At 48.7% G+C, this 13,289-nt stretch overlaps 2 protein-coding genes across 3 annotated transcripts in view; one reads left to right on the top strand and one right to left on the bottom strand.

The window, feature by feature from the left end:
* Positions 1-3,095, bottom strand: part of EFCC1 (EF-hand and coiled-coil domain containing 1) — a 61,303-nt gene extending 58,208 nt beyond the window's left edge. The window contains exons 1-2 of one of the 2 annotated variants that reach the window (XM_055805599.1): positions 2,171-3,095; positions 292-698 (exon numbers count right to left, since the gene is read on the bottom strand). In XM_055805599.1, coding sequence (XP_055661574.1) covers positions 292-698; positions 2,171-2,839 — 1,076 coding nt within the window. In that variant the 5' untranslated portion in view covers positions 2,840-3,095. The remainder of the gene's footprint in view (positions 1-291; positions 699-2,170) is intronic. The other variant, XM_055805600.1, reaches the window with a different exon arrangement.
* The window catches only part of CFAP92 (cilia and flagella associated protein 92 (putative)), an 89,149-nt gene that overhangs the window by 46,168 nt on the left and 29,692 nt on the right, over positions 1-13,289 (top strand). The window contains 4 exon segments of the mRNA XM_055805205.1: positions 10,318-10,884; positions 10,975-11,163; positions 11,362-11,558; positions 12,686-12,893. Of these exon segments, the coding sequence (XP_055661180.1) occupies positions 11,442-11,558; positions 12,686-12,893 (325 nt within the window). The 5' untranslated portion in view covers positions 10,318-10,884; positions 10,975-11,163; positions 11,362-11,441.

Here is a 13,289-nt window from a genome sequence, read left to right as displayed (position 1 = left end):
GAGGCTTACTTGAAGTGTTACTCCGTTGAGTCCTATTGCTGTACGTCTGAGGACTAATTCAGCTCTCTGTAGGTCAGCGCCCTTATTTTGGGCAACCTTCTGCTGAACGCGCCCGGTTCTGTCATGGATCCCTCCCAAGAAAATTGATAAACAGCTTCTAGTTTCCCTCTTGGCTATATTTTAGAAGGTGTATTTGGAAACGTTTAATAAGCTACCATCAGTGATTTTTCAAGCTAACTTGCGTTCCAACATTGTGATTTTATTGGCATTTTTTGATGGACTCAAACTTACCTATAGTGCTGCAGTTCCGATTCTAGCTGCTGAATGTATATTTGCAGATGTGGCACTTCGTTAGCTTTCACTTCTAGCTCCTTCACTTTGCCGAGGCTGTTCAGGACGGCGTGCCTCGCCTCTTCAACCTTCTTCCTCATTTCTGCTTGTTCCCTCTTCAGGTTACGGTTGCAATCCTCCAGACTGACCAGCGCTTCCTGAGAGCTCTTCAGCTCTCTTTCTAACTCTTGATTGAACCTAATTGCTTCTTCAATTTGCCCATCCCTGGAGCTCCGGATGAGTTCCACTTCCTTCAGGACACTTTGAAGGCACTTGGTCTGGGAGTTGTTCTGTGTTAATGGTCTCTTACTCCCTACAAAACAGGTCCCCTCGTCCTTATGGTTAGCATGGCTTTTCCGCAGTCCTACCTATAATGAACAGGAGCAGAAAGCAGGGAGAAATTAATGTGTTTTAAAACAACTGGCAAGTAAAACACTCACATCAAGAGTGAAAATGGATGGATTGTGTCTCACTGGAGGTTTTTTTAATGACCTATAGCTAGCTGATCAGTGACAAGTTACCTTTGTGAAATACAGAGACAAGAAAACAACCTCTGGAAAGGAGTTTTTAAATTGGTTATCTATAAATTTAATTTTAAAACTACCCATTGAAGTGGAAAATCAAGTTATTGCAAAAGTTTTTGTACAGCTTTAATGTCACTGCTATAGTCTGTCCTCAAAAAGCAACTAGTATTCTGAAAAAAAGAAAATACTTCCAGTTATGTTTTTTAAGTTGTGTTCAGTAGAAGTGAATAGAGAGCAGGCGGTGGAGTTCTGGAGCTCTTTGCTCTTCTTCTGATTCATTCTGGGGCCTTTGGCAACTTTGTGTTTGCTTCTGACATCCTTTCGCTTTTCAAATGGCAATGGTACAAGTGGCTTTCACCTACCACACTGGATGCTGTGAAGGTGGACAGCCAGCTAATGCAAATGGCAGCATCACACGTGGAGCGGAGTCCTGCGGGTGCTGTGTTAGTGTTAAATCTAGCCAGGGCTGACCTGCCGGAACAGCAAGTGAGCTCTGCCCTTCAGTGCTTTGCCTCTTCTAGGCTATTTCGTGCCAGAGTAATTTAACTGCTGTTTAGGTACGTGTATGTGTTTTGCTTGAGCTGGTACAGCAGGAACAGAAACCTGCCCCAGAACTAATGGAGGAGCCAGGGACTGTTTGCAGATCTGCCTCCAACTCTGAACCCCCATGACCGTGCTCTGAAGAAAACACACTTCTGTTCCTGAGGCAAAGATCTCAGGCATCTATGGCTGAGTCACTGCACATGCTTGTGCAGGTAAGAACCCAAAAGTTCCTTCTTACTTTGCCCCCCCCTCCCCATCCCCCAGCAAGGTGTAACTGTCACATAACTGACCAGCAGCAGTTGTACGCTCAGGTTTGTTAAACGGATATCTTCCACAATTTTAGCAGGGTGGTTTTCAGCGCATCCCTGATACATAGAATGTCACACTGGTGAAAGTACATCCCTCCTTGAAGTCTCTCTGTGTAACCAGACTTTGCTAAAGATGTTGCTGCCAAAGGTGGAAGCGGGGCTGCGGGCTGCTGCCCTGGGGACCGGCCCGGGGCAGGGCAGAGGAAAGCTGGGGGGGTTACATGGGCACGCAGCGGTGGGACACGGGGGAGCGGCTGCAGGCTGAAGGAGGGAAGATGGGCTGGGCTGCTGCGGGGCAGCTCTGCCCGGTGAGGGGGCGCGGGGCTGGCCGGGCACAGGGGCTGCCCCCGAGGCCAGGCGGGACGGGGCTGGGGGCAGCCTGCCCCGGGGGGGTCCCTGCCCGCGGCGGGGGCACTAGGGGTCTCAGGATCCCCCCCCCAGGCAGCCGAGCGTGCCGGCACTCACCTGCAGCGCCAGGCAGCGGGCGTCGCTGCTCTGCAGGGCGGCCCGCATGTCCTCCACCAGCTCCCGCAGGCTGCCGTTCTCCTCCTCCAGCTTGGCGATGCGGTCCTCGGCCCGCTCCAGCGCCACCACCTCCTCGTAGCACTCGGGCGGGCAGGGCCCCGCCGGCCGCCGCCCCGCCGCCTGCCCCCCGCCGCCGGGCCGCCCCGCCGCGCCGGGAACCGCCGGGTCCCGGCGGCGGCGGCGAGGGCTGCGCAGCCGGATCTGCCGCTCGATGTGCTCGCTCTCCCGGCCCAGCGGCAGGCGCGGCGCGGCGCTGCCCGCCTGGGTGCTGAAGTAGCCGCAGAGGCGGGCGTGGAACTGTCGGAAGGTGAGCTCGGCCGAGAGCCCGTCCCACAGCCCCGCGCACTCCTCGGGCTCGGCCGCCGCCGCCTCCTCCAGCCCCAGCACCTGGCACAGCGTCCGGAAGTCCTCGCCGGGGATGCGGCCGGCGCCGGCGCAGTCCAGGTGGTGGAAGATCTCCTGCAGGTACTGGTCCAGGCCGGTGGCCAGCACCACGATCTCGTTCTCCACGCCGCGGTCCAGCCCGTAGTGGTAGGCCAGGGCGCTCACCAGCCACTGCGTCCGCCGGGCCGGCCGCCCGTACGGGTCCCAGCCCTCAGGCGGCTCCATCGCGCCCGCCGGCCCCGCCGCGCCGCCCGGCCGTCCTGCCCCGGGGCGGCCCCCGCCTCGCCTCGCAGCCCGGCCCCCGCGGCGGGGCGGGGCGGGACCGGGGCTCCCCCCCGGCGGGCTCTGCCCTCCCCGGGGCCGGGGCCGGGGCCGGTGCGTGCGGCCCAGCGGGCAGGTGCCGCCCGCTCCCCCCCGCCTGTCAGCGCAGGGGCCCCGGCCGGCCCGGGCTCCAGGCTCGTTGCCCACTCGGGACCCGGTTATCTCCGCCTCCCCCGTGAGGCGAGCAGCGCCGGCCGCCCCGCCGTGGCTGCGCTGGCGGAGGAGCGAGGGGTCCCGCTGAACCGACGAAACGAACGGGCACCAGAGTCGGTCCTTCTGCCCGCCCGGGACGGGCCCTCCCACCCCGGCGGCTGGTGCCTGCCCGGTGTCCGCATGGATTGCTTCAGCTGTTGCCTGTGAGAGGGATGAGTGAATGCCGGGCAGAGCCCGTACCCCCCCGCCGGGCCGGGCCCGTACACCCCCGGGGCAGGGCCCGTAGCCCCCCGGGCAGGGCCCGTAGCCCCCCAGGCAGGGTCCGTACCCCCCCCCGCAGGGCCCGTACCGGCAGGGTCCGACCCGCCCCCCCGGGCAGGGCCCGTACCTCCCCGGGCGCGGGCCGCAGCCGCGGTCAGGGAGCGGCACCAGCCGGGCTCCTCCGCCGGCGGGACGGGCCAGGGGCGACCGCGGCACCGGCCGTGCCCGAGGCCTGGCTGGGGTGGCCGAGCTGGGGGGTGACCAGCGGCGTGCAGGGCGGTGGGGGCGCGCGGCGGGGCCCGGCCGGCAGGCTGGGCGGGGGGCAGAGGTGAGTGCTCAGCGCTGGGTGCAAACGGTGCTCTTGGGCAGGGGGCGGGGGTCCCACCCGAGGGCGTTCGGGGCACGGTAAGGACGGCGGGTGCGCTCAGGGTGCTGCTTCTGCTTACCACAGTTGCATGGGAACGTCGACTGGCTGCTGTGCGCTGCACATCAAGAAAAAACATCCTCTGGAAGACTGTTGACCTTCCTCTTTACCAAAAGTCAGATTTCTGATTGTTCCTGTGGTAGGTGGCAGCGTCAAGGCTGGCTGGCTGAACATCTCCTTTGGGTTTTACACTACAAGGTGCAGGTCCCCCAGGGTGCTCGATGCTCCACAGGATCAGCCTTCCTGTTCCCAAGGGCTGAGCGTTACCCACCAGCGATCTGCTGTGTGGCTGTTACCCAAAACTGTAGCGTTTGGTACCCCTGCGGTTGTTAGAAAGCTGTCCATCCCACGGACTTACCTAAAGGCTTTTTGAGTGGGTTTTTCTGATGTATTCTTGTACCTTTGAAGAGTGATTCTCCCATTTTCCTCTTGTTTGAAGCGATACAAAACTTGTAACTTTTGGTTTTGATTGACTTGAGGCGTGACTGGATGAAGTGGATGCGTATATATTCCTTATTTGCCCTCATAGCTGTATACACCTATAAAACTTCAGCTTTTCTTAGTCTGATAACATTATTAATGCAAGAAATTTACTTAGGGTCAAAATGTCCCTGTAATGCAGCACCAAAGAGAGACCAGAAAGGCAGTAACATAAACCTTGAATGTTTTTAGCAGATACTATGTAAACCCACATCTGTTATCCACACGCATCAAACCCACCGACCCCAAAGACCAACTAAAGCCTAGAGGCCCTGGAGTTAGACAATGCAACAATCTAAATGTGTTTTGGTCTGGCTAGTTTCAATTGTAAAAATATTTATCAAGTGGAAATAATTGATTTAAAGGCTGCCAGAATCTTTACCAGGCTATAAACCTGTCAGCGTAAATTGTACTTTAGCACCTACGGTTCCCAGTTGGGTTTCTTGGTGATGTCTCTGGATGGAAGAGAGGCATCGTTAGCAGTACTGGGGGGCATTAGGGCCTCTATCAAATTCCTCATTGCCCATCTGTTGGGCTTCTGGTTTGAAAGGACAAAGGATATCAATGGCATAACAAATCTTTGGCTTTCTCTGTTATCCCCGTGACGGGGAAATGAGAGTATCAGAAATTATGTCAATTCATATTCACCAAAGTCTCATCTCTGAAAGAAAGCGGATACTTGATTGTAGCAAAATAGCCTTTGGCTGCTGAATTTTGTTTGATTCTTCAGGAGAAGCTCCAACTGTTGGGCAGTTGGGTTTTGCATCATGTTTTCTTAAAACCCAGCCACCTGACCCAAGTTAAACACCAGACAACTGTGAAAACAGTTGGACCAGGGAAAACTTTAATGTCACTTCAGCCTCTCTGTGACAAAGAGGTTGCATTTGGTAGAAGTAAACTTCCCTTTTGCAGCCTGCTTTTCTTTAAAACTGAACCGGGTTGCTCCACTGTTAACATTTGTGTTTTTTTCCAGTGTGGTGCTCCTGATATCAGAGGTACAGAAAAGGCGGTCACAGTGTAATTATGCCTCCCGTATTTACTCCCAACTACAGCAAGACTAAGATTTTACTCTTTACGCAGACAAGGTTTGCCAGGTCCTCGACTTACTCTCTAAACCTACTCAGGGAGATGGCAGCATTTTAGTTAAGTATTCAAGGAATTTTTCTTTGCTAAGTTGTTCCCAGTTCTGGTAGTGCATTCAGTGCACCCAGTGGCAGCATGAAAAGTATCTTAATGGAGTCCCAGCTGCAGAAAGAGCTGATGTGAAGGCAGGATCTGAACAGAGTGGCTCTTTCTACAGTGCTGTGGTAATAGCTGGAAATTAGAAGTATATTAAAATACTGCTTTTGAAATTACTTAACTGGATATTTTTATTTTAAGATGTTAAAAGGTGCCACGATCAAACTCAAGCTTGTTTGCCAACATCATTGATGGAATAATGTTTTAAATTTATTAGGTAGCCATGGGATTAGTTAAGACATGTAAACTATAGAAAAAAACCAGCTTGAGCTCAAGTTAAATAGATTTTATTTCAGGGTTCATATGTGTTGCAGGACCGAGGATCAGCACAGTTTGTGTTTATGTCTGATGCTCCAGGGTATTGGTAGTCTGGTCTCATTTGTGCGGTGGGTTGTTGTTTAGTACACAGAGGCGGCCAGGACTGCAGGACTGTGGAAGATGCTCGTCTTGCGGGAAAGATCACTTCATTACAGTAAAAAAAATAAAAATAATAATAATAAAAAAATTATTCCTACCAGACTTTCTGCTATCAAGAAGAAAAGTGAAAAAAGTGAAAATGTAGTGCTAAGGACCGAAAAATTGTCTTCCAAACCCTTCCCAACGAAGTCATGCTGTGATATTACTGATCCTTTAAAAACTGTTTTTCCTGCAAGAGTTGCTTTCAGAAGGAACTTCAGAGAGAGTTAAAATAATGTTAGTGGTGCAGCATTGTTCTTGGCACGTTCTTGAAGTTACTTGTAACCCCAGAAACGTTGGGCGTTGTCTTTTTGTTTGTTAGGTCCAGTGTATTGGGACAGCTCTGTGTTACAGTTTTCCTTCTCTGTCTCACTGTAATTGAGCATTCCTCCCTATCTATCATGTCATTCTGCTCCTGCCTGCAGCATGTTTTCATTGAATACTTACACAAACAGGATTTTAGACGTACACATCCAGTGAGTGTGTAGGTATTTCTGATAAACTGTGCAGATGTTCTACATGTTTAGTGACGTGAAGAGCGTATGGGTGGATACAGGGAAGAGTTTCGCTCATTGATATAGGGAACCTTAGTAAGCTTCTGAATGTAAGGAAAACTTCTATGTTAAAACTGGACAAGAACTGGCAATCTCCCTTGCTTCAGAGCTGCTGGGAAACCAGTGGGATTAACAAAAGACCTTATCTAAGTGCAACTTGTTTTTTATCCTGAATGGTATTGCTAATTAGATTGTGGCCTTTCTCTTGGCATAAACTATTTAAAGGGAAGAAACGATGTGTTATGTAGTCTGCAGAGGAAACAGCTGCAACTCTCTGAATAACCAGGTGTTGTATTTGACATTTCTTAGCTATTCAGCATCTGGAATAGTTTTAAAACTCTTCTATAGTAATTAGAAAAGAGAAATCTACTGCTTTCAACTTTTATTTAGTGGTGGTCATGGGGTAAATGTTTCTGTTTTATGAACAAATCTTTGGAGTAAATGGAGGGGGGAAAGTGGAAATTCACAATAGGATAAGTGAGAGCAGAATTTGGCTGGCAGTGCCTCAGTCAATGTTCCTGCTGGCTTTCTGTTCCTCTGGCTGCTGTTTGCCAGCAGGTCCTGTGCGGGCTGTAGGGAGCAGGCGTGATCTGAGCCTCTGCCGCAAGGTTTTGACTCCTGTTAAGAGTGTGTATCTAAATTACCACAGAAAAGTATTTTCTTTCTAGAACACTGATGCTGTCTTAATTTCTACTGTAAATTAGACTGTAGATTCTCTGGATAAGTGTGTATTATTTAGACTTAGCCTTTACAGAGCACTTTTTCTCCTGGATATTCGTAAATATCAGAGATTACTAAGTCTGTGTGTAGAGGTAAGGGAATGGAGGTACAGTGACTCTAAGGAGCAGATGCAAGGAGGGTGATGGAAGCCTCAGCCTTGGTGTTGAGACCCATTTTGCGTCAGTCTGGCTGTTCCCGTGACGTCTAGAACCTGAAACCCCTGGAAAATCAGAATCAGCTTCCTTATGAGTGAGTGGGACACCTTAGCATACATTCCCCCCAGCAGGCATGCTGGACAGAGTGCTGTGTAGTTCGACAGCACAAAGAACCTGGGTGTCCCCTACTCCTTGTAATTCTGAGGTTTTATCTGCTTTGCTGAGGATTTGCAGCACCGAGCCTTTGCCCGAAGGAGTTGCGAGGGTGAGTTTCTGGCCTGATGGTTTGAGCTCTGCCAGCAAGCGGGGAGCGTGTGCCTGGTCACGGCCTGCCGGGACTCTTCATACCAAAGCAGATCTTCAGACTGTCTTTCCCGTCGAGCTCATCAATCTTGAACTCCTTTCACCGCTTCAGCAGGAAGAGTGGGGAATGCCCCCGCGCTCTGCCTAAGGCACAGTCCTGGCGGTTAGCTGGGTCTCGCTCCTGCTGCTCTCCTCATGTCTGTGCTTGCAATGAGAGTGTTGCCGTTGGGACGCAGTCCTGTTTGTCAGGTCCCCTGCAGGTGTAGCTACCTGTCGCGGTCCACTCAGTGGACTCGTGATGGTTCGTTTACTATGATCTCGAAGCGCAAAAATCAAGGTGACCACACCGGGGGGTTATACTTCAATCAAACAGCACAATTTTATTGTCTGCCTGTAAAGCGGCGTGTGATAGGTAGAAAGACAGAAAGTGAAGAAAAGATAAAATAAAAAGAAAAAGGAAAGAGGATTATAGCTACCACCACAGGTCCAAGGTGTCCCTATGGTTCCAGGTCCAGGCAGTGTCCCGCTGGTCCTTCCAATTGTCATGATCCTTGGTGGGGAAGATCTCCTGAAATTCGGTTGCTAAGGAGTCCTCTTTTATGCCAAGCAATACACGTTGCTCCTCCTCTGGCCCATGGATTGTTGTCAGTCTCTGCCTTCTTGAGCCAGGTTATCACACATGTTCTGGTTCGTTGTAACAACAACATTTGTTATGCGACCTTATCGTAGTTGTTCCTTCCAGTGCCGGGTATCAGGGAGCGGCATAGTACTCCTATGAGTAGATATGTATATACTCCTATATAGTACTCATAGACATAGAATACATAGTACCATGCAGTTCTCCTTCAGGGTCACTGGGTCTCGGTGTCCATGAGGACCACATTCCATCTCCAGGTCTCTGTTAGCAATGTTGAGACAATATCATTCTCTTTAGACCGACTCTTACACTACCGCACGCGTGATCTGGGGGCTGGAGCGGCAGGCTGGCGTCTGGGATCTGGGTCTTGATCTGGCGCGGGTGTGAAAGGAGCACCAAGCTGTTCAGTCATTGTAATATTTGGATCCTTGCGGGCTTTCATGTGCTTTTCCGTTTCGTATGAAAAATACAGGTGCTCCCACTGTGTTTGTCTGAAAGAGAGTTAGCAACCCCCCTCCGTGAAGGCAGAGGTGGGAACGGCACAGGGGAACTGTGTGTTCATGGAACACTCGCTGCAACGTTGAAGCTTTTATCCATCAGGAAAGGGTTTCATGACAATCATGTTCTATTCCACTGGCATTTTAATTTCCGCTCAGCTGGTTTTTGTGCAGACAGTTGGCATGTCAGCTTGAGCTCCTAATGATGGGTTGTGTGACATAATCATGTGGGAAAACAAAGAGAACCAAAATCTGTGCAATGAATCGCCCCACCCCTTTTCACCCCCCTTATGTGAAATACTGTCAAAATAAATGGACTGAAGTGGGCTTCAATACCGAGCTGTTCTTATGAAAAATAGGATGTGTGGTTTGTGCAAGAAGACAGAAGTATTTGTTTGGTGTGTAATTGTTGAACTAATCCTGTAATGGTTTTGCTGCGAAGGAAAGGGAAGTTGATAGGTAAGTTGTGTGTATACAGCATGTTAGTTACAATGTAGGGAATCTGAGTGTCTGAAAAGGGAGCTGGTGGGTAACCGAAGTGCCTGAGCCTGCACTACTGTTTACGGCTCAGGGGTTCGGTGTGTACGTAATCCTGCGGTGCTGTCTCCGAAACACATATCTCTATTTGTTTCTATCTGGTTTATTCTTATTTCTGCTGAGCCATTTGAATGGACATGCTCTTCATAGTACTGGAAAGCGAACATTTTCTTGATTTGTTAGGTGCATGCGTATTTAATTACATACTACCGCTGTAGACAATCCTTGTCTCACTCCTTTGCCCGCTCCACCATAAATATCATCTGTGCTCAAGGCAACAAATTTATACAGTGGAAAAATGTTCACAATATCATATCACAAATGTTTGAAAGGGAATGCGATTGCATTTTTGTTGTTGTTGTTAATTCTATGTTTATGTGGCAATACTTACTAAATTTTCAGATTCAAATGCTTCATAGAGGTGCAGAGCTAACGTGGCCGGGTGTTGTGGGGGCTGCAGCCCGGTGGCCCCTGGTGTGCTCAGTGCTGGGCAGGGGTGGCCATCCCGGCTTGGCGGTGGCCGTGGCCTGTCTGGGTGCTGTGCCAGCCTCGTGCCCAGCTCCTGGCCACAGTGACGTGGTGTCACGGTGTCACGGCACTGGGCTGCATGTGGCTCCACGGCTGCCGTCTGAGAGGCTGGCTCCTGCCTGCATTATTTGAAAACGGAGATAGGCGTGGAGAAACACACTTACAAAGAGCACAAGGTGTAAGCGTGTCGGCAGGGAAGGCCTGCACTGAGTGAAGCATGTGGCAGGCCAGTGCCGGCAGGCATGGATGCCCTGCTGAGGTGTTTGTCCTGCTTGTCCCCCAGCACCCAGCCGTTGAGTTTGTGTGTACGCGCTTGGAAATCATTCCTGAAATGGGAGTTTTTCCACCTCTTCACACTGTCCTTCCTTGCTTCTGCTTTGGTTCTAGTAGGGATTTTCATTTCAGCACTAACATAAAGCTGTCTGTCCTGTTCCACAGCCTTTGAGTCTGCTGTCTGAACGTCAAGATGGCAAAGCAAAAGCAGAAGAATGCGGAGGCAGCGGAAGAAGAGGAGATGGAGGAAGACGACAGAGGAGAGATGGCAGACCTGAGCAGAGCCGGCTCTGGGAGCGCCTGTGGAGCGGCAGGGCCAGGGGGCCGCAGCGGGCTGCTCCCACCTGAAGGCATGTCGTTGGGCCCGGTGGGTGGCCCCACTGTGGCCTGCACACTCACCATCTCACTAGCCATCCCTGCCCAGCCCACAGGTCAGCACCTGACACTGCAATGCCGAAGAATCCTTCTTTTATTACTTCATAAATTCATGTGGCAGAGACTTGAATGGCTTAAGGCAATGATGTTAGAAGAGATGTTAGTTGATTTGAATTTTCCTGGCTAGAGCGCTGCAGCAAGTGGCCACGGGGCATGGGTGCCCCTTGCCATGGGGTGACTGTCACTAGCAACTGAAGGTCCTTCCTGGCCGCTGGCTCCGTGGTAGCCACAGGTACTCCAGGTGCTGATCTTGGCTGGTGCTTATTATTCAGCTACTGCCTAACAGTGAAAAAAAAGGTTGGTTTTGGCATATATACTCAACTTGGCCACTTCTGATTTTTGGTCGTTTAAAGGTGAGATATATATATATTTAACTTGTTATTTTAGCATAAGGCAGCAGCTGTGGTACAGGCAGCCTTCCCTTGAGCCGTGTGGAGCTCTGCTTTGTGGAAGTTCTCTGGGTAACAGGACATATATGCCTTGGGAATTGCAATCACTGGCTGTCACGCTGCAGGAAGCGAGGATGAAGGGGGCAGTTCCAGGGACTTTATGGACCATTACAGTTGTTAAACCTGGGTAAGAACCGCAGGGTTGGGCACTGGGTTGAGAGTTTCATGTTCACCACTCATCTGTGTTCAATCAATCATTTTTCTGTTGGGATGCTGGAATGAATGCCTCTAACCATTTTGTTGTTGCAGAGAGTATTAATTCCCCCTGAAAGTGTCATTTTTGACAACATTTAAAGCTTCCAAGTAATTTTAATATTCTTTCTAGGACAAAAGCAGAAGATATCCAATCCCCCTGATTTTCGAGGAAAGAGAATCCAAGTTGATGAATCGGGAGCTATTCCAAGAATGCAGCATTGCTACCACATTGAGTACTTCCTTCTACCAGATGACCTCGTACCTAGAAAACTGGATTTCGTGGTGTTTGGGGTGGTAGCAAAGTTATTTACAGAATCTAGTTCCAAGGTAAAATATAATAAAACTACATAATCCAAAATGCCATATATAGAAGGTAGGAAAATGTTTTCAGATATATAATGCTGTAGTTGCGTATTGCTTTATCAGCTGTCTAGGCCTTATCTGCACATGCAGATATCGAACAAATATCAAAGGTAGAACTTGACTCTGCTAGCCCAGATCAGCAGTAATTTGTGATGTTTATAGTAAGAGGCTGGTGCGTTAAAGAGTATTTTATTTTCCTCTAGATATCAGTTTCCTTGGGCTTATAGCTTTTATTTTTCAAGTACTAAGATGATAAAATAATAATTTGAAGGCAACTACATTTTATTAACAATAAAAAAAATGAAATTTATGCCTTTGATCTTCGTTGTGGAGAAAAGGATTTTTAAGTTACTTGAAGAATTTTGCACATTTTATTTAGGCTTGTGTCTAACTGAATCCTGTGCATTGAAATACAGGAACTTAAAGAATTTGGTATATTGTTTTGAATACACCTTGGGTTGTTAAGAAATCATGTCTAAAAAGTCAGTGCTAACATAATTAAAATATTTGATTATGAGAGTTGGTTTTAAAGCAATCTGTGCAGTCTCACATTTTGTCTTTGCATGACAGTCTTCCCAATGGCTCTCTTTGATTACTTTGCTCTTCTGAGTATCAGCTTGATATTTTTGTTAGACAAAATGCGCTTGCAAAGCTGCTGATTGAAGTGTTATACTGGCAATTCTAAGTGCTTTATTCTTACTGTTTGCCAGCATATAGATGTGAAGCTTAGTGGTGGTCCTTTAATTTTATAAATACCAGTTCAACTTTTTAAAGGGTATACATTTGCTTTTACAGTATTCTGTTAAGTCTTCACTCCACAGTCTCATGCTGAGCAACAGCTTAATTGCTGTTTGTTCTTGCCTTGGGTCTTTGTATCAGACCTTGGCTTGGTAAGACACTTTGTCTGGATCCAACAAAATATGCTGCTCTGACGGAGCAAGGCAGGGGGTTGCGTCATGTAAGACCCAGCAGAAGCTGAAGGGAATAAGATATGTAGGCTTGAGAGCAGTCGTGATAGTGGTCAGCATGTGAATGCAAATTCTTCAGTACTGGTCATCTCCTGTAAATATTTTAATCTTTTGTTTTAATAGGCTATTACACCATGGATTGAAAATGACAAGATGTGGATATCATGGGACCATAGTGTTGATATCATTGTCGCCAATGAATATCTAATAAAACTAAGAGATCACAAAATAACTTTAAAAATCTGGGATACCAAGGACAAAGTTTCCTCAAAAGCAAAGCTTTGTAAACAAAATATTATTTCTTCACTAGAAAGGGATGCAGAGGCTGTTGGTAAGTCTAATGCAATAAATATTAGACAATGTTTAAGATAAAACATATCTTGAAATTGTGACTGCACCTATTGATGTTACTGTTGAGATTATTTGGCATTTATACGTCATTCCCATTAAGATAATTCCTACTTGTTGGTGATTTAATGAATGCATGAGTCAGCTTCTGAAAATGTTGATGGCAGGAAAATATAGTTAGGCCTGTGATCTGAACCTTTGAAAACTAGCAAGTTCTTTGAGGCTGTTGGGTAGTAATGGTAGCAATGAATGTATTCGTTTTTTAAAGATAGATTTCAAAGATTCTTCTTATTGTCCTGAGAAGCCAAACTGGTACAGCCATATTTTTATGCTGTGTGTCTTTCGATTTCATCTTCTCCCCCTGTTGTCTTCCGCAACC

This window comes from Falco peregrinus, chromosome 5, assembly GCF_023634155.1.
Source record: "Falco peregrinus isolate bFalPer1 chromosome 5, bFalPer1.pri, whole genome shotgun sequence".
In the NCBI taxonomy this organism is placed as follows: domain Eukaryota; kingdom Metazoa; phylum Chordata; class Aves; order Falconiformes; family Falconidae; genus Falco; species Falco peregrinus.
This window is presented reverse-complemented; position numbering and strand designations above follow the sequence as displayed.